General features: G+C 52.4%; 8 protein-coding genes across 8 annotated transcripts; 5 read left to right on the forward strand and 3 right to left on the reverse strand.

The window, feature by feature from the left end:
* Positions 1-3495: 3495 nt before the first annotated feature.
* QC761_114650 (uncharacterized protein) lies at positions 3496-4625 on the forward strand (the record flags this gene model as incomplete). The annotated part of the gene is made up of 2 exons (XM_062874741.1): positions 3496-4436; positions 4517-4625. The coding sequence occupies exons 1-2, from the start codon at positions 4075-4077 to the stop codon at positions 4623-4625; spliced, it is 471 nt and encodes a 156-aa protein (XP_062737918.1). The 5' UTR covers positions 3496-4074.
* A 1569-nt stretch (positions 4626-6194) lies between these two features.
* QC761_0016250 (uncharacterized protein) lies at positions 6195-6816 on the forward strand (the record flags this gene model as incomplete). The annotated part of the gene is made up of 2 exons (XM_062872012.1): positions 6195-6511; positions 6570-6816. 2 exons carry the CDS (start codon positions 6195-6197, stop codon positions 6814-6816), a joined length of 564 nt encoding a protein of 187 aa, XP_062737919.1.
* Positions 6817-8770: 1954 nt separating this feature from the next.
* On the forward strand, positions 8771-9819 carry QC761_114657 (uncharacterized protein; the record flags this gene model as incomplete). Its single annotated transcript, XM_062874742.1, has 2 exons — positions 8771-9252; positions 9327-9819. The coding sequence occupies 2 exons, from the start codon at positions 8771-8773 to the stop codon at positions 9454-9456; spliced, it is 612 nt and encodes a 203-aa protein (XP_062737920.1). The 3' UTR covers positions 9457-9819.
* A 209-nt stretch (positions 9820-10028) lies between these two features.
* Positions 10029-12371, forward strand: QC761_114660 (uncharacterized protein). The gene is made up of 2 exons (XM_062874743.1): positions 10029-10744; positions 10803-12371. The coding sequence occupies exons 1-2, from the start codon at positions 10579-10581 to the stop codon at positions 11918-11920; spliced, it is 1284 nt and encodes a 427-aa protein (XP_062737921.1). The 5' UTR covers positions 10029-10578; the 3' UTR covers positions 11921-12371.
* QC761_114670 (uncharacterized protein) lies at positions 12248-14309 on the reverse strand (the record flags this gene model as incomplete). Its single annotated transcript, XM_062874744.1, has 3 exons — positions 13719-14309; positions 12783-13653; positions 12248-12720 (listed from the first exon to the last, which is right to left on the reverse strand). Exons 1-3 carry the CDS (start codon positions 13890-13892, stop codon positions 12248-12250), a joined length of 1518 nt encoding a protein of 505 aa, XP_062737922.1. The 5' UTR covers positions 13893-14309.
* Positions 14310-14920: 611 nt separating this feature from the next.
* On the forward strand, positions 14921-15691 carry QC761_114680 (uncharacterized protein; the record flags this gene model as incomplete). Its single annotated transcript, XM_062874745.1, has 1 exon — positions 14921-15691. One exon carries the CDS (start codon positions 14921-14923, stop codon positions 15689-15691), a length of 771 nt encoding a protein of 256 aa, XP_062737923.1.
* A 290-nt stretch (positions 15692-15981) lies between these two features.
* Positions 15982-17022, reverse strand: QC761_114690 (uncharacterized protein). Its single transcript, XM_062874746.1, has 2 exons — positions 16454-17022; positions 15982-16394 (listed from the first exon to the last, which is right to left on the reverse strand). The coding sequence occupies exons 1-2, from the start codon at positions 16850-16852 to the stop codon at positions 16308-16310; spliced, it is 486 nt and encodes a 161-aa protein (XP_062737924.1). The 5' UTR covers positions 16853-17022; the 3' UTR covers positions 15982-16307.
* Positions 17023-17369: 347 nt separating this feature from the next.
* Positions 17370-19900, reverse strand: QC761_114700 (uncharacterized protein). The gene is made up of 2 exons (XM_062874747.1): positions 19483-19900; positions 17370-19422 (listed from the first exon to the last, which is right to left on the reverse strand). The coding sequence occupies exons 1-2, from the start codon at positions 19645-19647 to the stop codon at positions 17539-17541; spliced, it is 2049 nt and encodes a 682-aa protein (XP_062737925.1). The 5' UTR covers positions 19648-19900; the 3' UTR covers positions 17370-17538.
* Between the last annotated feature and the right edge of the window lie 37 nt (positions 19901-19937).

Here is a 19937-nt window from a genome sequence, read left to right on the forward strand (position 1 = left end):
ACAAGGGGGAAAATGCGGGATGTCTGGTTCGTCTCGAGGATGCGTGGTTAGGTATTCTGCGGAGACTGGAGATATGGGGGGCCTGGGGCTCGATGGGCAGACTGCCGTTGCTACACCTGGACGAGTATCTCATCAGTATAAGAGGTGAGCTTGCCGACCTTCCTGTCTCGTTCCATGTCCCTCATGGAAGACAAGATTTTTCCATCTATACACATCCAACACTTACCCTTGAACACATTCTTCTCTTCATCCCAGCGCCACATGCACTCATGTATGCTACCTGGCTCCTCACACCAAACAACAATGCCAACCAAACCCCCTAACCCACTGAATGGACCCTCCTGTACATCCAAACCACCCAGACATCTCACCAGCAAAGACAAGACCACACCACAGACATCCAGCAGTCAACACAAGCCTACCAAGTTGCCGCTCAAAGAAAAATACAAAAGGACATCGGCTCTCTACTGGATACACCACCATCACAACCGCAACAGGAGCAACGGCCACTCACCATTTCACGTCGTTCTCGCCCTAGGAACTGAGCCAAGCACCCCAATAGTTACACGAACTGCCCTGTCATCAGACAATCTGGGAGGGCGAGAGAGGGGTGTACTACTGGTCCGCGAGTAAGCCGGCGGCAATGGCGGCATTACACTCTTCGGCTCTCGTTCATGACGATCGTAAAAACAAGCGGTGGAGGATTGAAGTCGAGAAATGTGGAGGAGGCGGTGGCGGGAACGGATAACGGATGCGGGAACTGAGCACGAACCGGTTGGTTGGCGAGCGAGCAAAGCCGACCCAGCGAGGCCACACTATGGCTGGCTGGTATGGCTTCAGTAGCATTTCTGGTGGGGTGACAAACAAGAGTGGGATTGATGAACTAGGATAAAGAGACGAATGCATAAAAGGGGTTGTTTGCTAGCGGAGTTTTCTCTTGTTTTTTGCTATAATTAGGTGACCGATCGTTTCCTGCTGGCCAGGGAATGGGTATGGATTGTGTTCCTGTCTGGAAAGAGGGGGTTGTCATATTGGTTGGCCTGGAAGCCGGGCCTTGGGGGTGTGCGGTTAAAGGGGGTTGACGAATTGTTTATCGAGTATCTGGTTGGCTGGCTGGGGCGTTGGTGACACAAACAGCACGTTTCTTTCTCCGGTGGCGTTGGGGGGTCTCTTGGGTTGGCGAACACGCGGGGCATCGATTCGGAAGACGTAGGCGAAATGATCCTAGTCTATTCTTCGTTCACAGATCATGGCGTTTTTTGTAGCTTGGGTAGCAAGATGTGATTTGATAGCGTGTCTCGAACCCGGAGATGCGTGCTGGCGATGAACCGGAGAACACTCCGGTCGAGGTTGTTTGCTACTTACCTCATCTATTGTTCTGGTTAATATGTGAGGTGTCATATCCCATGTAAGCAGCCCAGTCTCATCTGACAAGATCGCCGTGATACCTGTACTGAAGAAATCCAGGTGCTGATAATTTTGTTAAAGCCTGCGGCGCGAATAACCACACTTCCTCAAAGCCGTTGAAGAATGAGCCTCTTGGGTGCAGGTGAGGTAACGTTCCACATCGATCTCACTTGACTTGAGGTCGTCCAATGATACAAGGCAGACGAAGGTGGGAAAAGGTATGCAAGCAGAGGAGGCTTTGAAAGTGCACTTCTTTTTCATCTCCTCTTTGAAGAGAGAACATGAAGATGCGGAGCGGGAGCGGGAGTACGCTCCCAGAAAGTGGGAGCAAAAGCCAACAAGTGCTCAAACCGAAGCGCAGAATCGGATGAAGAACCGGATAACGGCTGCTCGCCTGTGACGATACGCGACTGCCAACCGGAGGAGGGGATAGGAAGAACGCCAAGTTTGTGAGAAGTGATAGGTTGGCCTCGCCGGTCTCCTCTTGTCCACATCCTCCGCAATCTCTCAGCCTTTTCCTTTTCGTCTTACGGATTGAAAGTGCAGATTGGGCTACATAAAGAGGCCAGAGAAGATGAATCTGAATAGAATATAGACACCGAAGCATGGCGATGAACAGGATTTTGTCTCCTGGTTTTTGGGCATAGGGGTTCTCCAAGCCAATATTGTTGGTTGATATGACGTTGGGCATTGTTCTCGGCGGCCAGCCTCATGGGATGTTATCCGCAGAACATATAATCTCGGTTCGTCGTTGAACACCACCCCGAGTCTAGAATGTTTGAGGCGAGAGTAAATGCCTCAGTTTGACGCATGCTGCGAGCAGCTTGCCGGCTTCTTTTGACACTCGTCAAGCTCCTCCCCGTCTGCAGCAACCCCCGTGTATTTCCTTCGCCATCCAATCAGCACGTCACCGGTTTCCTGCATAAGGCTTGATGTTCTCACTCTTTCATCTTCGGGTCTTCCATGGTCTTGCTCATTCATTGTATTCACCGCCATTCCGATCCCCAAATGTGATTCGACCGTTTCATCGCTCTTGGTTAGGTATATCCAAGTACTTCAGTGTATTGTTCGGGTACCTTTTATGATTTCATGTTGTTGATGAGCCCGACGTATGGTGGGTTCCGCATGCATCACCACACTCCGGTTGCCTCCCGTAAAAATGTGTGGGAAACAGGAGTAGAAGGGTATGCGAAACGTCACACCGCAGCGGCTGATGGCCGCCTCGAAATCTTTATGGGGTGGAAGAGATAAGAGGATCGGCCAAAAGCGATTCAAGCCTCGATTAACCGTCCCCTCTTCTCTTGTTGTTTTCAGGGGAAGAGGATATGGTTACTGAGTGCCACCGCCGTGCTTTCTCGTGGATTATCCAAATTTCTCACGGTTTCACATAGAACATTTTCCGACAGGCTGCTGATGATCTGAAGGGCGGTGTACATCTGTGAAAGGGGTGGTCAGCAAAGCTGCCCCTGATTCTGCGAGTAAGCACGGGTGAGAACTTTGGGCAAACGTCAACTGGTCTGTCGCGCCACAACTACCCCATGGACTCCAGCAAGAATTGTTGTCTACAATGGTGACGAGTTTCCCCTCATGCCGAAGGAAAGCGAGGCTCGCCCTCTAACGCTCTGTGGGCAACGAGCTGGCTGCAAATATCTCCGTGTCGCCTTGGGCCGCGAAGGTCTGACAACGTGACGGCAAAAGGGCAGCGCATTTCGGGTGTGGTATCCGGTTTTACAACCGGCGAGGGCTTGTGATAAGAGGCTATGGCCTTCCAGGTAGAGATAACTGCTCACCAAAGAAGGGATGAACCTTGCTGGTCTCCACAACTGTATTGTCTGAAAGGCTACGACTCACAAAGTAGATATCCATAGCTGCCCAACCCCTCCAGAAAGGCGCAGACAGCACTCTGGAAAAGTGAATAAGCCGGCTGAAGCGGCGATGGCCCCTGTTCCCCTGGTCTGCAGCGTTCCATGCAGGACAAGTCCTGTGCCCGGGTGTGTCCGAGCCGTATAAGTAAACGGCAATATGCCATCCGGTCTGGATATGAGCCAGTCATAATTGTTCTGAAGCGATAGTCCTGATAATAGACTAGTCCAACGGGTGTCGTTGAGCGAGTGAGGGTAGATACATACCACACCGCTATTTTGAGCCGCACCAACAGGACTGAAGTTGAATATCTTCTGGAGATCTCCAAGTGAAGCGCATTCTGAGGACCGACCCAAGAAAAGATAGGCGTTCAGCAAAAGACCGCATATTTCTTTAGACCACTCCTTCAACTACCACATCTCTCTCTGAGGCGTCATTGCATTTTTCCCAGGATTCCACACTCCAAATTCTGAGATATTGGACTCGGTGTGGTGTAAATATGTGCCTTCCCGTCGCTTGGTTACAACCAGTGTAGCAAGCAAGGAAGGGGCGCCGCAGTAGGCGGGACTCCGTCTTCTGGCTCACATAAACGAAACCTGTGACGTCTCAAGAGGGATACCGTAACAGAAGCTGCACGAACACTACAGCGTAGCACTTGGAATGTGTGGTTTATAAAAGTGTAGAAGTCCGGATATTCCTTCGTCAAGGGCAGTTTGCCTACATTCACACTTCAGATCAGTGTCCCAGTATCCAAAACCAGAACAGCAGTTCAAGACCACCTTACCAAAGACACCGTACTTCAACATGACTTTGATAAAAAGCGAAGAGCAAACCACATCGTCAACCGGCCCAACAATCACCCCTCTTTCATCCTACCCAGCCATGCTCCGTCTTGACGAGGACGAGGAGGATGCTTCGTACGGGCTTTCCTCTGAGAAAGGCCCCTCTGGCAGCTACGTTGCTGCGTATCCGGAATCTGACAACAGATTGGCGACGGGCAAGACCAACCAAGAGAATCTCAGCCATGTTGGCGCTCGCTTCATGTCGATAACGGGAACAAGGCGGGATGATGCCGCTAGTCGGACAGAACTGGACAAGGAGACGAAGAAAATCAAGGACACGTGCTTGGTTTCAGTTCGAGATGAACTAGGCCGAAGTTTGACTTGGTACGTCACAGGCCAACTACCAGTCCTGAAAGGTTGGGCTTTATGCTAACAGAAGGTTTTCGTTTCGGAAGCCGCCATAGTGATAGCACTTTCTGGTGCGAGCGGTGCGCCATCAAGGTCAACAGTAATCTAGGGTCGTCTACTCCTCGTGCAATTCCCGAGACCAAGGTGCTCGAGATTCTTTTATGAAAGAATCAGCAGTCGGAAAGGGTAGTGCTGAAGAAACCGAGGACAGTGGTGAATTTACCAGAGAGTGTAGAAGGAGCGCCGAGTTCAACACAGAAGTAGGCTGGAACGCGACAGAGTAGGTGGACAAACAGGTCTCGTTATGGTTGACTGCTTTGTCTCTCAATAGGTTCTTTCCATGCCAGAATTCTTTCGTGGTGCGAAATCTGGTTGTCGCATCCCGGTACAGCCCAACGCCAAAAATATCCAATATTATGCATACCAAGAGGCAGCGTGACTTACCGGAAAAGACGCTCTCTCCGATCTCTGGTTGCTTCTCGAATCGAGTGATGAGTTCATTTGCTGCATATTGCTGAACAACTCCCCCGCACGCACCAAGTCTCCTGTCGAACATGTGGCGCGCGCCTCTACCAATCTTCTATTTGCATGACGGATGAAATAGGACGGTGGCATATGTCCAGGTTCAAGATCTACACTGCTGCTTTCCCCATCGAAGCAACGCAACCATCAATGAAGACACCCAGACTGACGGTAGATTTCATAAGTGGTTGAAGTGCGGGAAGTCTGAGAGCTCACCAATGCAACTTGGATGGGTCGCCATGCCTTGATATCTGCCGCTTCGATGAAACAACGGGGTGAGGTGGTGGGGGCGTGCTGCAAGCGGACCATTTCGTCGAGAATTTCTTCAGCATCTGAACAAAACTTGCGGCTGATAGACTTGGCAGTAATATTGGCGTTTTATTGGCGGTAGTCCAGATTGGAATGGTTATGGAGGGTGCCCGGTCGACATCTGCCAATATGAATACCAGACCTCGCTCTTGGACAAATCCACTGCCCCTTCTCCTGTGTATTCAGACATATTGTCGAGTTTTTCGACCAACTGAACTACCAGTGTTTATCTATAACCCAATTCAGGACTCCCTGGACGGATTGCCCGAACCAGCACCGATGTGGAACCAGCATGATTGGTCTCCCTCACGATGGACTATCGCTCGCTCTCCAGAAGTTCCCGCACACCCAATAGGGTTTCCACAGCAAGTTATCCGTCACCGCTTGTTCCAAAAGTTGCCCGACTGGTCGACAACATGTACCCTAGGGTCTTCTTGTGTGTCCGGCTGCCACGTGATGGGTGGTGTGAGAGTTGGTGATTGTTTCCTGGATACTTGGGGGCCTTCTCGGAACATGGCTAGAACATGAGCTGGGCTGGCCAGTGGGTAGTTGAGGTGAGATGGCCGTGTTGGATGCTGTCGGTGTGTACCGGTATGCCAATCACTGTCGAGGGTAGCTCCCTGCCCAACCCTAGGTAGTTTGTCATCACTTCCGCTCCTGCGAGAGTGTCTTGCCCCGAGCCTTACTTGCCTAGAACACGTGTAATGACATGAACTGCGGTATACCAGTTTCTTTTTTTCCGTCGTCAGGGACCAGACGACAAGCTCCACGACAACCCCTTCATAGCCCAACCGTTTACCCTTTCCATGAGGCTGTGGATTTCGGAAACAAAAGTCTTGACACCGCCGGACCTTTTTCTGACCTTTGTCCCTATCTCCATCTAAATGGTAACCCTGCCACAAGATGGCCGATCTTGCTCAATGCAACCCCGAGGCGCAATGTTGCCTGACTGATGGCGCAGACCACCAAGGAGGTGATGTGAACCCACACCACCTACACGACGCACCTGCGGATGTCGACTCCATTGACGAACAAACCACAACCACATCAACCTCTGGCGACGGTGAAGAGGTCCACGGCAATTTTGTCAGCCTTGATGACCCACCGCCACCTCTAGAATCATCCGGCAACTCTGCTTCCGTGGCTGTCGTTGCCTCCAGGCTGAATCTCTCTAGCCATGCGGTAAGCTCGTCTGGTCGAGCTTGGTCCATTTCCTCCAGGTAAGCGCGCTACTGGCCATGGTGATGGATGACATGATGAATGCTGATTGTCCTTTAGATTGACGCTGTCTGACAACGGGGACGACAGCGCCGTTGGTGATCACGGTACCGACATCGTGATGCCGTTCCTGGACAGCGGCAGAGAGAATCTACCTTCCCGATTTCTAAACCCAGCCTATGAGAGGACCACCGGAGAGAGTCAAAACCGAGTTGCGATCTTGTTGGCCGATAATGTTGCGGTACCCGGAATCATTCCACCACTGTACCTGTACCCGGCTGAGATCGCGCTGGAGGATCTGCTTTGACGAGGGCATGTCTGAGTGGGATTCAGAGATATATGGAGCTGTGCGTTGTCGTTGGCGGAAGCAGTGGGACGATGTACGGAGAGCAGAAGACGAGCGAGAAGACCAGACACCAGCAGCTTCGATGCGTAGACAGATAAGCCACCAATGGGGTACGGGCCTTCCTCCTCCGTCAACCAGATTATGTCCGGAGGCAGGAGTATATGGTAATAATTGGAACTCGAATTGGGCTTCCGGGGGAAAGAAGTTTAGAAAAATTTCAAAAAGCTTGTCGCCACTGCAGACCGCTTGTTCTAGGATGTTCCCTAACCCACGCAATCTTCAACACTATTGCCCCTTTGTTGCTTTTTCCTAGACCGCATACTTCTTTCAGCTTGTATGGATGCCATCAAGAGCAACATCAACCATCCGACATGGCGGTCCCCTCAACAAGTGCCAATATCATGGAGAGATATCAGCCAGCTGACCAGTGCTTATGCCATCTACAGTCTTATATCGGAGACCTCCGGCATAATGATTGGGCCACGGTGACAAATCACCTTCCGACAACCAAAACCTCCATATGTTTGAGCCAGTCGGACGGCAACCTACATTGAGCCCCGCCCCAGTGACCAGGAAACGCTATAGGGTATCCCGTCCCGCCGACCCAATCGTGTACGTTCCTGCGTGCTCCTCCTGTTCTCTGCATGAGCCCTCGAGCTGATGGTCATTGTGCGATGATTTGCTTGGCAGAATTCTACATGATAGGGTACACCTAATCACCGACGTCCAACTCCACCAACCGGCCTTTTCATACGACAAAGGCGCTGAAACAGAGCTATATATGGGTCCCACAAGGGACGTTCCCGGCTCCGTTAGCCGGTCTCCGCCCGGGAGCAACCGAATTGAGATCGCGGTACGTTAATCGCCGGTAATCGCCCTAAAACCCCAGTCCCGACGACCCCTGGTGAAGATCATCAGCTTGGCAAACCGGGAAGGAATCCCCCAAGTGGAGAGCGGCGCACAGATGCAAGAGGATGCGTTGTGGGCACTCGGCCGGTGGTCCAAATGCATTTATGCGGTCTGTGAGGGAGTGCTTCATGCGTTGACACAACTCTCCAGATCCCCATCGAGACACGAAGACTGTTCTAGGTGTCCAGTGATACCAACAAGGCCTCAAAGAAGCAGCTTTGCTGCCACCAGTACCGACCTCGCTTTCAAAGATGGCTCCAGCTTCCCTTGGGCTTAGTGACCTCTTACCATCGCCTACAAACTACCAACAATGCGAAGCCCAGGATGATAATCACCAACGTTAGCAAGTTTTGTGACAGGTTCTGGACAACATAGGAGCCTTGCAGCCTACCTGAGAAGCAAGACAATGATCTGCGTCCAAGGCTTCGTAGCGCAGAGCTGTTTTCGGTCTCGTGCTGAAGGGATGGGGTCCCTGCGCTTCATATCATTGCCTTTGCCTGTATGTCTGGATGCAAACTGACTAGCCCGCGAAACCGATGCATGGGATGGGAACGCCGATGATAGCCTGACAGGCGGGATCTCCGTTGTTTACGAAGTTTGTGAGGTGAACCCAACAGCAGGGAAGAGCGAAGAAAAAACGCTTACCAAAGTCTTTAGTTGCCAGTACATCAATGCTCCTGACCTTGCTCACCCTTTGAACTCTGAGATTTTGACCTGAATCCTGGACTTCGAATTTCTGCCATGGACTCGATGAACAACGCTGCTCAATACCCGCTTCATGGACAACAGCCGGGTGACGATATCGATACACGAAGCCATGATACTTTGACCGCGCCCAGCCCTTTTAACAACCTCCTTCCTGGATCCATGGAACAAGAGGCCTATGGCTTGCCCGAAGTCGAACTCTCAGCAATCCCCTGGAGGGGATACCAGGAGACTTATGGCTTGGACAACGATATTATCGAGGCACAGCCACTAGGAGTTACCGACCCTTGGTACCCCAGATATGCTTACCCCATATTCATGCGAACCATCGATGCAAATCAGCCAGGAACCGGCTCAGTTTTTGTCACCTGCCTCTAGTAATCCCGAAGTTGCACAGCATCAGTCCCTTGAACAGGGCCAAGATCAAGTGCTTCGATGGAAGCCAGCGTCGACCCCCTGTTCGCCAGCGAGGAAGAAGAACAGCGTCTCGCGAACCCTTAGTCCGTCGTCGCCTCCAGAAGCAACCTCCGCCGAAACACAAGACCAGCTAGAGAAAGCCCAGGCTCACCGCCGCAAAATCAAGACTCAATCAAGACTGAAGGCAAAAACAACTTGGCAAAATCTTGTGTCGGAATCCGCTGCTTTACAGAATCAGAATGCAGACCTTGCTGCCCAGTTCAGGTCGCTGGGGGAGCAGATTCTTGGGCTGAGGAACCAACTGTTGGTTCATGCGCACTGTGATGGGAGCATCGCCGAGTGTTTAACGCAAACTGCAGACAAGATGTGAGTTAAATGATCTTTTCTTAGATTATGGCCGGAGCTGCTCAAGATACTAACTTGAACGTGAACGTATGTAGAGTTGCAACGGCTGAACAGCAATTTCAGCACAGCAGGAGTTGTCAAACTTGTTCCGTCCCTACTGTATCGGCGGAGACAACCGCAGCGTTTGTTGCTAACGAGGAGGAAGCTTATCAGGACGAAGCTTGACGACCTTTTCGACGAAGCACGAGATTGCGATGATTTGGGGATGTGTTTTCCACCACAATAATATACGAGGCGTTGGTTAGGGGTAGGTGTACTGGAAAGCTGGCTGCTAGGTCCAAAGAAAATGATACCCCCGAAAGCGATTGGAATGATAGAATGGTGTTTTTGGGAAGCATGTTGAAGGCTTTTCTCGGGATTGTTTGCTTTTTGTTAGGGGTTCTTCGGTATAACACGCTTTGTTTGGGTTTTTCTCATTGGCTTTGAGCGCTTCGACGGCTCGAGTCTTGCGCTGGGTCTTTCAAGATGATAAAACTTCTATAAACTCATGCAAAAATTTCTCGGACCACAGATTAACCATAACCTGAGGCATCTGCTCCGTTTGAAGGTGATATCCAATACATGATGGTATCACCAAGACAGAAGAGGCCGCCAAGGTATTTACAGCTGTGCAGCCCTGCAAAATGGTGGATTTCAAGTGGCTATTTAGCGCCTCGGTTCCATTTTTACCAAGCCCAGGTCCTCAGCCGGCCGCCGTGTGACTCAGCCCGGGGTATTGAGCAAACACCAAGCACCACTAAGAATTGTTGTTAATCTACAACGACGAGCCTGAAGAACTGGGCTGTGGCGCGTACTCCCTTGCCGTCAAGGGCATGATAAATGCGACGCAACTGTCAAACGCAGTTATAACTTGGCCTTCATCCCTTTTTAAAGCTGTTCCATACCGACTCTTGTTTGATCCAAACGTGGTTGGTTTTCCGTTTGCCAATCTTCGAGGTCATATTTCGAAGAAAACCAAGTTGCTCCTTCCTCTCCCTCTCTCTTGTCATCTCGCATATCTTCTAGCCCGGGTTGCTCTTGCTCAAAACTTGTTATCAGAATTTAAACCGCCCCAACTGTTGCATTTGAAATCGATTTTTTTATTAAAAAAGAAACAGGCAAATTCCCCCCACCAGGAGACAACAGCTGGCGTAAAAGCGGAAAGTCAGCAGAAGAAGTCACCTTCCTCCACCCCCACCATCAAGTGAGCCTCTCAACCCCACTCACAATAACCACAACACTCAACACTCAACAACAACAACAATAATAACCACCACTGAATACGGCGTGTCGTCAACAACAGTCAATATGGAAAAGCAACGACCCGTTATCGAACTCGACGGGAGGACAGGTGAAGGAGGCGGCCAGCTGGTGCGCATAGCATGTGCCCTCGCCGCCGTCGCCACCGTCCCAATCCGCATAACACATGTCCGTGGGAATCGTGAAGGCCCTCGGGGAGGTGCCAAAGGCGGAGGTTAGTTTCTTGTTTTCCTCCCCTCATCACTGCCCTTTGACTAACAAACTCCCCGTAGGTCTCAAATCCCAACACGTCACCGCCATCGAATATCTCGCCACAGCAACCAACGCCGAAGTCGACGGACTCTCCGTCGGCTCTCACACCCTCGATTTCCGCCCTCGCCTCAAGCCCTCCTCCCTCAAATCCCGCACCATCAAGATTGAAGCCGACTCCCCCGCCGCTTCGACCCTCCTCATCTTCCAGGCCATCTTTCCCTTCCTTCTATTTTCTGGCAGCAGCGACAAGGTCGACGAGCCAATAACGCTCGAGCTCTCGGGCGGAACCAACGTCTCCTTCTCCCTCAGCTACGAGTACCTCGACCAAGTCCTCTTACCAACCCTCGAAAACGCCTTTGGCATCGTCGTGCAGCGGAAGCTGATTTCCCGCGGGTGGAGTCTAGGTAAAGCATCACGGGGAAAGTGCTCGTTTCAGTTCAACCCTCTTAGGGCAGGGGAGACGTTAACGTTCAAGGACAATGGGTTGGGCGAGATTTACGGCGGTGGTCCGGGGGATGTCGATCTCGAAGCTATTGACGTGTCGATGATCGTCCCCTTTGCCATGCAAGAGTCCATGATGCAGGCACTCGTGACAGACTTGGAGGAGATGTTTCCTGATGTGGAGGTCAATTTCAAGGTGACGGAGGATTCGGGGCAGGACTCAAGGATATACGTCCTGCTGGTAGGAAGATCGGGCGAACTAAGGTGGGGGAGGGATATGCTCACTTCGACGCCGAAGAAGACAAAGGCTAAGGGGTCGGCGATGAGCTCGGAGTCGTTGAGCCAGAGTTTGTCGAGGAAGTTGTGCAAGGAACTGTTTGACGAAGTTTCTGCGGGGGGCGTGGTGGATGAGTTTTTGCAGGACCAGCTGGCAATTTTCCAGGCTTTGGCTGAGGGAAAGACGTCGTTCCCGCGGACTCATGATGAGAATGGCGAGTTGGAGCAGGCCATGAACAAGCTCAGCCTGGATGAGAAGTTACGGAAGGATAAGACTATCATTCCGTTTGGAGAGGGGAGTTTGCATGCCAAGACAGCCAGGTGGGTGACGGCGGAGCTGGTGCCTGAGGTCAAGTGGTACAACAAGGGGAGGATATGCCATGGTGTTGGTATGCAGATGGAGAAGGTGTCAACGCGGTAAAGAGGCATACCCGAATGCACTGTTGTCGTGGCCATTTGTGGTGGCTATAAGGCAGCGGTAATAGCAGTGGAACAACCACATTGGTTTGAACCAGCATTGGCTTTTTGGGGAATCTCCTGGTCTGGGAATTTGTTATTTGACACCACACAGATACTAATCTGAACGAAATCTCTTGGCATCTGTGATGTCTCGAGAAGGATTTCGAGGTTTCTCTGAAACTGATTAGTGCCGAGGCGCATGTGTTGGAAGTTAAGCCGTCATTCAATGGTGATTGATGGATCATCGAGGTTGGGTTCACAGGCTATATTGGCTTTTACTTTACTGTGTTCAAGGCCTGTGCCGTTCATAGGCCTCGGCCTCCTCTTGCTGCCTCTCCACGAGCTCGATGACCTCTTGGCTGTAGAGGTCCTTGAGAGACTTGTCGCCCAAAAGCACCTCTTTCTGATGCCTGACAGCCTCCTCCTTGGTCATGCAGACCAAGTCACGGAGCCTGAGGTTGGAAGACTTTTGCTCGTCTTTGCCCTCGCCGATGCGGACGAGGGTGGTGGTGGCGGGCTTCCTCCACCGGATGAGCATGAGCTTTGTGGGGACGCCGGTCACGGCACTTCTGCCTCTGAAGGCCTCTTCGACCAAGAAGGCGATGTCTCCGGGTGTGATGGGCACCTTGAGACCGACGCAGACGTCGGTGCGGCCTCCTTCGATCATGCGCACCACCTTCTCCTCGCTGGCCTGAACGTAGGCGAGGATGGCCTCGTACATCTTGTCGCGGGCCTTGGCGGGTTGGTAGTCCATTGGGTAGCCTGAGCGGTTGTTAGCGTGTGTCGGTTTCAGCGAGGGGTAGAGACAGTGAAAATCAGCTTACCGGTAATCTTCAAAATGACATGATTCGCAGCCACATATCCAAAAACCGCCGGCATAGTTCCCAACACGGGCAGAATCCTCACCCTAAAATCCGGCAGCGCACCCAAATCCCTGACATCCCCCTTCTTGAACTCCTCCTCCGACAGCGGCAAAAGCGCCGCCTTGCCCTCGCCCATCTTCTCGGTCGAGTACACCACCGGAATCCCGCTCGTGACCCCCAAAAGCTTCAGCTTCCTCCTCGTCGCCCTGGAAAGCCCATCCTCGAAACTCGCCCCGATATCCCCCACCATCACCCTGGTGGGATCGCTCTTCGTGCCCGCCCCCATGGCCGAAATCACAGGCAGCCCATTGTCGTGACAGTACTTGAGCAGCTCGACCTTGCTCTCAATGTTGTCAATTGCATCAATCACAAAATCCGGCCTCTGCCCGCCTTCCCAATCCCCGAGTAGATCCCCCGCCACCGACCCATCAAACTTTTGAAGCCTCAGATCAAACTTTGTCCACGGTGTTATGGCGCACAACCTGCGCTGGAGACACTGGACTTTGGGGAGACCGACGTCTGCGAGGGTGGCGACGGCGTGACGATTGAGAGAGGAGAGGGTGACTTGGTCAAAGTCGATGAGGCGGATTTTGCTCACGCCGGAGCGGGAGAGGGCAGCGCAGGCGTGGGAGCCGACGCCGCCGCAGCCGACGATGATCACGAAGGCATTGCGGAGTTTGGAGAGGCCTTGGTCGGAGAGGAAGACGCGGTTGCGGGCGAGCTGCTCGAGGACGAGCTCGTCGTCGAAGTCGCCTGCTTGGGCGCGCTGGGCGAGGAGGAAGTTGTGTTCGTCTTCTTTGTCGGGTTTGGGGAGGGGGCCGACGCGGGTGAGCTAGGGGGAGGCGGATGTTAGCGGTTTTTGGGTGTGGGAGAGGGCCAGGGGGGAGGGGGGTTTACTTTTTGGACACCGGATTCGTCGTCGCCTGGGTTGGGGATGGACTGCTTTAAGCGGTTGAGCCGTGAGTCTTTTTGGAGTCGTTGGTAGCTAAGGATTGCGCCGGCGGCGACGGCTGCGGAGACGACGGCTGTTGCGGCTAGTTGCACCTTGTTGTTGCTGGTGAGGGATGACATTGTGGATGTGGGAGAAGAGTAATTTGATGGGGTATCACGTTGATTAGGTGTTCATTGCATCATTTCCTCGTATATATGGTAGAAAGCCAGATGAAGGTGCGCAGCGCTTGGATATTGGCCCGAAATACTTTGGTATGCTGTCGCAAAACTCGACTTTTTGGCCGCAAAAAAGTGATCCAAACTTTCTCCAGTTGGGTTTCGTCATTGGCGTTGAGACAAGGATCTAAGCCTTAGTTGCCTGCCGGATGTTTGTGAGCTGATAGCCAAGTGACACTATCCCTACCTGGGTTAGAGGCGATCTTAAGCTCCGGCATTCTGGCCTCCTGTTGACGCCGTTGGTGTTGGTGTCTTTTCCAACGTCCAACTGCGTTCTTTCACAGTTAATCAAAACCTCAATAAACTCACTCTGAACTTTTTTTTGCCTCGGATTTCCCGGTTGTGATGTTTAGAATCCTGGACCCGAACACGATATGAGGCTTCTCGCATTCGGGATTTGAACCCCTACAAGAGACAACACACAGTTTTCACAAGGGTCTTCTTGCTCGCAATCGCATTCGGGTTCGCCTCATGTGGAGCAATGGAACCTCCAGAACTGACCTCCAACATGGAACCCCGCGTTGCCGTTCACCGCAGACGATTCAAAGCCAACGATCACTGTTGGCTGTCACATGCAGCTCTAGATCCAACCGTCTCAGGAAACTGAACAGACTACAATCGTGCATATCCAGGAGAGAGCTTCTGAAGCTTCGGCCACCAATCGACCCGGGGAGGTATGCTTAAGGGTCAGTTCATCAGTGATAGGTCCCAATTGGAGAGCCTCCATAACCATGCCTATCCCCGCAAATGCAACCCAGCATGCGATGAAGAGGGGTCATGGTGGACCAGATTCCCCTGAGCAAAGTCAGCTGAGCTCAGGGGCTGTTCTACATACATATAAGAAGGACCTATCTTGCAGTGCCAGTTCATATTTCGCAGGTAGATTTTACCAGATAACAATTGCATCACTATCCTCAACCTCACCCCACAAAATGGCCAAGACAGTCCTCATCACCGGTGCCGCTGGCGGTCTCGGAAAGGCAATCGCCGATGCTTTCCTCGCCGGCGGTGCCAATGTTGCCGTGTGCGACGTCAACCCTCAGCGAATCACGGCTGTCGAAGAGGAATGGACCAAGTCCTATGACGGCAAATTCCTCGCTCAACAAGCCGACGTAACAGACGAGGCCGCTGTCCAAATTCTTGTCGATGCCACTGTCTCCAAATTCGGCCGCCTGGACGTTTTAATCAACAACGCCGGCGTCATGGATGACTTCTCTCCCGTGGGCGCATGCTCCAAGGAGACATGGGACCGTGTCCTCAACATCAACCTCAACGGGCCATACACCACCTCCAAGGTCGCCATCGCCCAGTTCGAGAAGCAAGATCCCGTCGGTGGCATCATCATCAACATGGGCTCCAACGCCAGCATCCATGGATTCAAGGCCGGAGCGGCTTACACAGTATCCAAGGCTGGTGTCATGGCGTTGACCAAGAACACGGCCGGCTTCTACGGGCCAAAGGGTATCTACAGCATCGCATTGCTTCTGGGCGGCATGAACACCAACATTACTGATGCCTTCGCCAAGGGCATGCACATGGAGGCGTTCCAAGCCATCTCTGCTTCTCAGTCGCCTGCGGGTCTCGAGAAAATGGTGCCTATTGAGAGCGTGGCCAAGTATTGCGTGTTTTTGTCGGAGAAGGATATTGCGACGAGCGCAAATGGGTCTTGCGTTGTGTTTAACAATAACTGGCCTGAGGCGTAAATGCGGGGTGCAAGGGAGTGCTGTGAGGAAAAGGGGCAAAGTAAACAAAGCGTGTAATTGTATGATACCTTGTTGATAGCACATGAATGACATGAGCATTATAACACAATTTTCAAACTGGGAGACGGATTGCATGAAGGAGTTTATTAGTATTTCTCAATGAACAATCCTGTCTTCATGGAACTTTTGTTTTTACTGATTTCACACGAGAAACGACTATCCATGGCGTAGTGAAGGGAGTCCCTGTCCACCTTGTGTCACCTTCATTCCAGCATATAACGAGTGTGGATCAAGGGAAAGCTAAAGTTGTTATAAGAATACCGTTTGTCATTTCCATCATCGGTAAGGGGTGCTAACCAAGGCAGACTAACCTACAAAACGAGAAGACTCAGCATTCCAACAAAAGAAAAATACAAATCAGGTGGGTTTACAACAGGGAGCCCGGCAAGAAAACAAGTGCCAGTGCACTGAGACATATCAGAGAAATCCCAGATTCCATCCACCCGTTTCCTTCATACGCTCATAGATTGTCGTAAAATCCACCCCGTCAAAGTTGTCGCTATTGTCCCAGAGAGAGCTTTGTCTGAATGCCGACTGTGAATACCAATGAAGGCATTTACAAGTAAGAGTAAGGCAAGCAGTAAGGGCTCTTGTTGGCCAAATTGAACTCGCACCTCTCCCTCTTGCCGCAGGAGCCGCCGTACTGTTATCGTAATGTCAGCCATGCTCCATCGTTATTATCGTTGTCATGAGTAAACTTACCACCCACTCCCCCAAAACGTTGCATACCTTCCACCCACTCCCCTTCCTCTCGGACCATTCGCAGGCGTAGCTGCCAGGCTTGCACTTGAACCCCTGAGGGAGAGGAGCGGGCTTGTTGCTGTTGCCCTTGCCCCAGCCCTTGCCCTTGCCCTTGCCGAAGGGGAGAATCTCGATGGTGGGGTCGATGATGGAGATCTCGACAATGTCCTGGCCCTTGCCGCCCTTGCCCTTGCCGACAACGAGGGGGGAGACCTCCTCGAGGGTCCAGTCGAGGTCCTCCCAGTTGGGCCACTCGGGCCAGTCAGCCTGGGCGGCGGCCATCTCTTGGGTGGCGGCCATCTCGGCGATGGCGACGGAGAGGGTGGCGGCGAGGGCGGCGGCGAGGGAGGTGACCTTCATATTGAAGAGAGCTAAAGGATTGGGTTGTTGAGGGAATGTGTTTAGGCTGGTTGGCTTTGGAAGGAATGAGCTGATGACTGAGGTGATGATGAGGATGGTGGTGAGGAAAAGAAAATGAGGTGCTCAACGGGAGAGATGGCGAGTTTTTTTATATCTTTTAGGTCCCTATAATTCTCACATGCACAGAACATTCTTTTTTTTTTTCTTTTCTTTGCTCTTCATAACAAACAACAGAGCAATCTGAGGTAGCGGTGTTGGTGCCATGGCAGATGAGGAATGTCAAGAATGCTCGTTCCTGGCTGGATGTCTCGCTTACCCCTGAATATCCCCAACAACCTTGGCTGACCGACCACTACCGACAATTCTGTTGCGTTCCTGACTGAATCACTTTTACATCATTCAGATCTAATCGTCAGGTAGAGGTCCTCGTGCAAGAGGCTATATCTAGCTGGTAAACGTGAAAGACAACAGCTGAACGGGACAAAAGGCCCGATTTACCCAGATTTTTCAGCATTGAGTTCTCAAGTGATCAAGTCATGAGTGTATTTCCAAAACATGGCGGGCATCATGTCCCGATACGAGCCACTAGCCGAGTTCAAAAGTCTAGATCTCTCTGGGCGGGTTGTGCTCCGAAACGCTATCCATGCCAGATCGGATCGCCGGGACATCCCATTCTTCCCCGCCCATCATTGTTGTTGCTTCCTCTCCTCCGCCTCCAGCAACCACCTCTTCGCCATATCCCTCAACTTGAACTTCTGAATCTTCCCACTCGCTGTCTTGGGGTACTCCCTCACAAACCAAACATGCTTCGGCACCAAATGCGCGCTCAGCCGACTCCTCACCCACTCCCTCACCATTTCCGCAGTCAACACCTTCTTGCCCTCCTCCCCAACATCCTTATCACTCTCCATCCCTTCCATCTCCACCCCGACCCCCTCATGCGCAATCACAAACGCGCCCACACTCTCCCCGTGCCTGTCACACGGCACCCCAACCACGCTTACCTCGGCGACGTACTCATGCTGAAACAAACAGTTCTCAATCTCCAGCGGATGGATATTCTCCCCTCCCCTGATAATCAAATCCTTAATCCTCCCTGTGATAGCCACATAGCCCTCCTCATCCATACTCGCCTCATCCCCGCTGTACATCCAGACCCTCTCCTGTCCATCCTCATCCCGTTCCGCCACCCTCACCTCGTTCGTCCTCCCCTCGTCCCCCCAGTACCCCTTCATAACCAAATACCCCGCCGCCGCCAACTCCCCCTTCTCCCCAATCGGCAATATCCTCCCCTTATTCTCCGGGTCAACAATCTTGACCGTCGTATGCGGCATCACCCTGCCCACCGTACTCGTCCTCTTCTCGAACGGATCATCAGGCGTAGTCATGCAGCTCACCGGGCTCGTCTCCGTCATCCCATAGCAAATCACCAGGTCCTCCAACCCAAAAGTGGCGTAAATCTTGTGCATCAAACTCTGCGGCACCGAACTCCCCGCCGCGATCCCCTTTTTCAGCAACGGGAACGCCTTCTCGCCCTTTTGTAAGTTCTCGTAGACGGGCCGTAGATAATTCTTTCGATGTTTCGGGTTGGCGAGCTCCTCAAACATGGACACAAACATTGTTGCCACCCCGTACAGACCCGTGGCTTTTTCCTTGTGGGCCATGACGATCGTGGCGGCTGGGTCAAAGGCCGGGGAGGGGAACATGATTTCTGCCCCCGTGGTCGCGCAGGCCATGTACCCCAGGATGCAGCCAAAGCAGTGGAACAAGGGAGGGGGGCAGATGATTCGATCCGAGGGGTCGAGACCCATACGCTGGGCGATGAGGTGGCCGTTGTTGAGGATGTTTTCGTGGGTGAGCATCGCTGCTTTGGGGTGGGAGGTGGTGCCCGAGGTGAATTGGATGTTGATTGTTTCTGACGGGGAAAGGGGGGAGTCGGGGATGATGGGGTCGATGTGTTTCGCGTCGTGGAGCCATATGGTGTCGAACGGGGTGAGGGATGGGTATTCCGAGATCTTTGGGGGGCTGGGGAAGTGTGTTTTTGAGTTGTCCACGACGATTACTTTTTCGAGGCTTTTCACTGTTGGGCTTTTGATGGTGCCTGTGGTGAGGTCTGGGACGATGGTCTTGAGTAAGGGTATGTTACTTCTTCCTTGGCCGGGCTTGTATGCGAGGTCTGTCATGGCGTTGATGATGAGGAGTTTGACCTCGAGATGGTTTAGGGCAGCTGTGACTTGCTCAGCGTTGAACTGAGGGTTCAGCGGGACGAGAATAGCGCCTAATTTGTAGACTGCATAGGTGAGGGCAGCAAACTCCCAGCAGTTTCCCAGGCTGACAGCAACTCTGTCGCCTTTCTGGACTCCTTGCGCTCGCAACGAATGTGCGAGGATGTTGGAGATGGAGTCAAGTTCTCGGTAGGTGAGGGTACGCGGGTTCCAGTGGACTTCATAGCCCAGCAAGGACTTGTTCACGTTGCGAATGGCAGGCACACTGGTCACTGCCCTATGGTCGGCGTATTTCTCCGCCATGGTATTGAAGTGTTCGGGGATGGTCATTCTCAGTAATGGAACCTGATCGTGAGATCTCGGATTAGCAGACGGAACATCTTGGTCAAGGGAAATGCGACTTACATGACGACGCCCTTCACTGATGCTCCTTGCCAAACCACTGCTTCTCCGCACACCCAACTTTCCAACGCCTAGCCATCTCGTCTTGATGCGACTGCAAGGCAGGCTCGCACGCCTTCGCAGCAGCACCAGAGCCGTTTGAGTCTCTGGCACCAACTGGAATCTCATCGCGCTCTCTCCCACAGAATCTGGCTGAGGCAATAGAAGAGCCAGAAAGTCAAATATTTGGTAAAATAAAGTATATTTGCTTCGGTGATTCAACCAAGTACTCGACAAGTGTGCTCAAGGAGGTCTGTAACAAAGCAAGTTGCAAGAACACACCCACCCCCCCTCACGAACCGAAGCCATGGTGTTCTCTTTGCCTCGGGGTAGGTAGACAGACGAGCTGCCGATCACCAAGGCCTGTCTGGGAAGGTAACCAAGATTCCCCCTCACTCACCCTGCCCGTTGGACGTACC

This window comes from Podospora bellae-mahoneyi (assembly GCF_035222275.1).
Source record: "Podospora bellae-mahoneyi strain CBS 112042 chromosome 1 map unlocalized CBS112042p_1, whole genome shotgun sequence".
Taxonomy (NCBI): domain Eukaryota; kingdom Fungi; phylum Ascomycota; class Sordariomycetes; order Sordariales; family Podosporaceae; genus Podospora; species Podospora bellae-mahoneyi.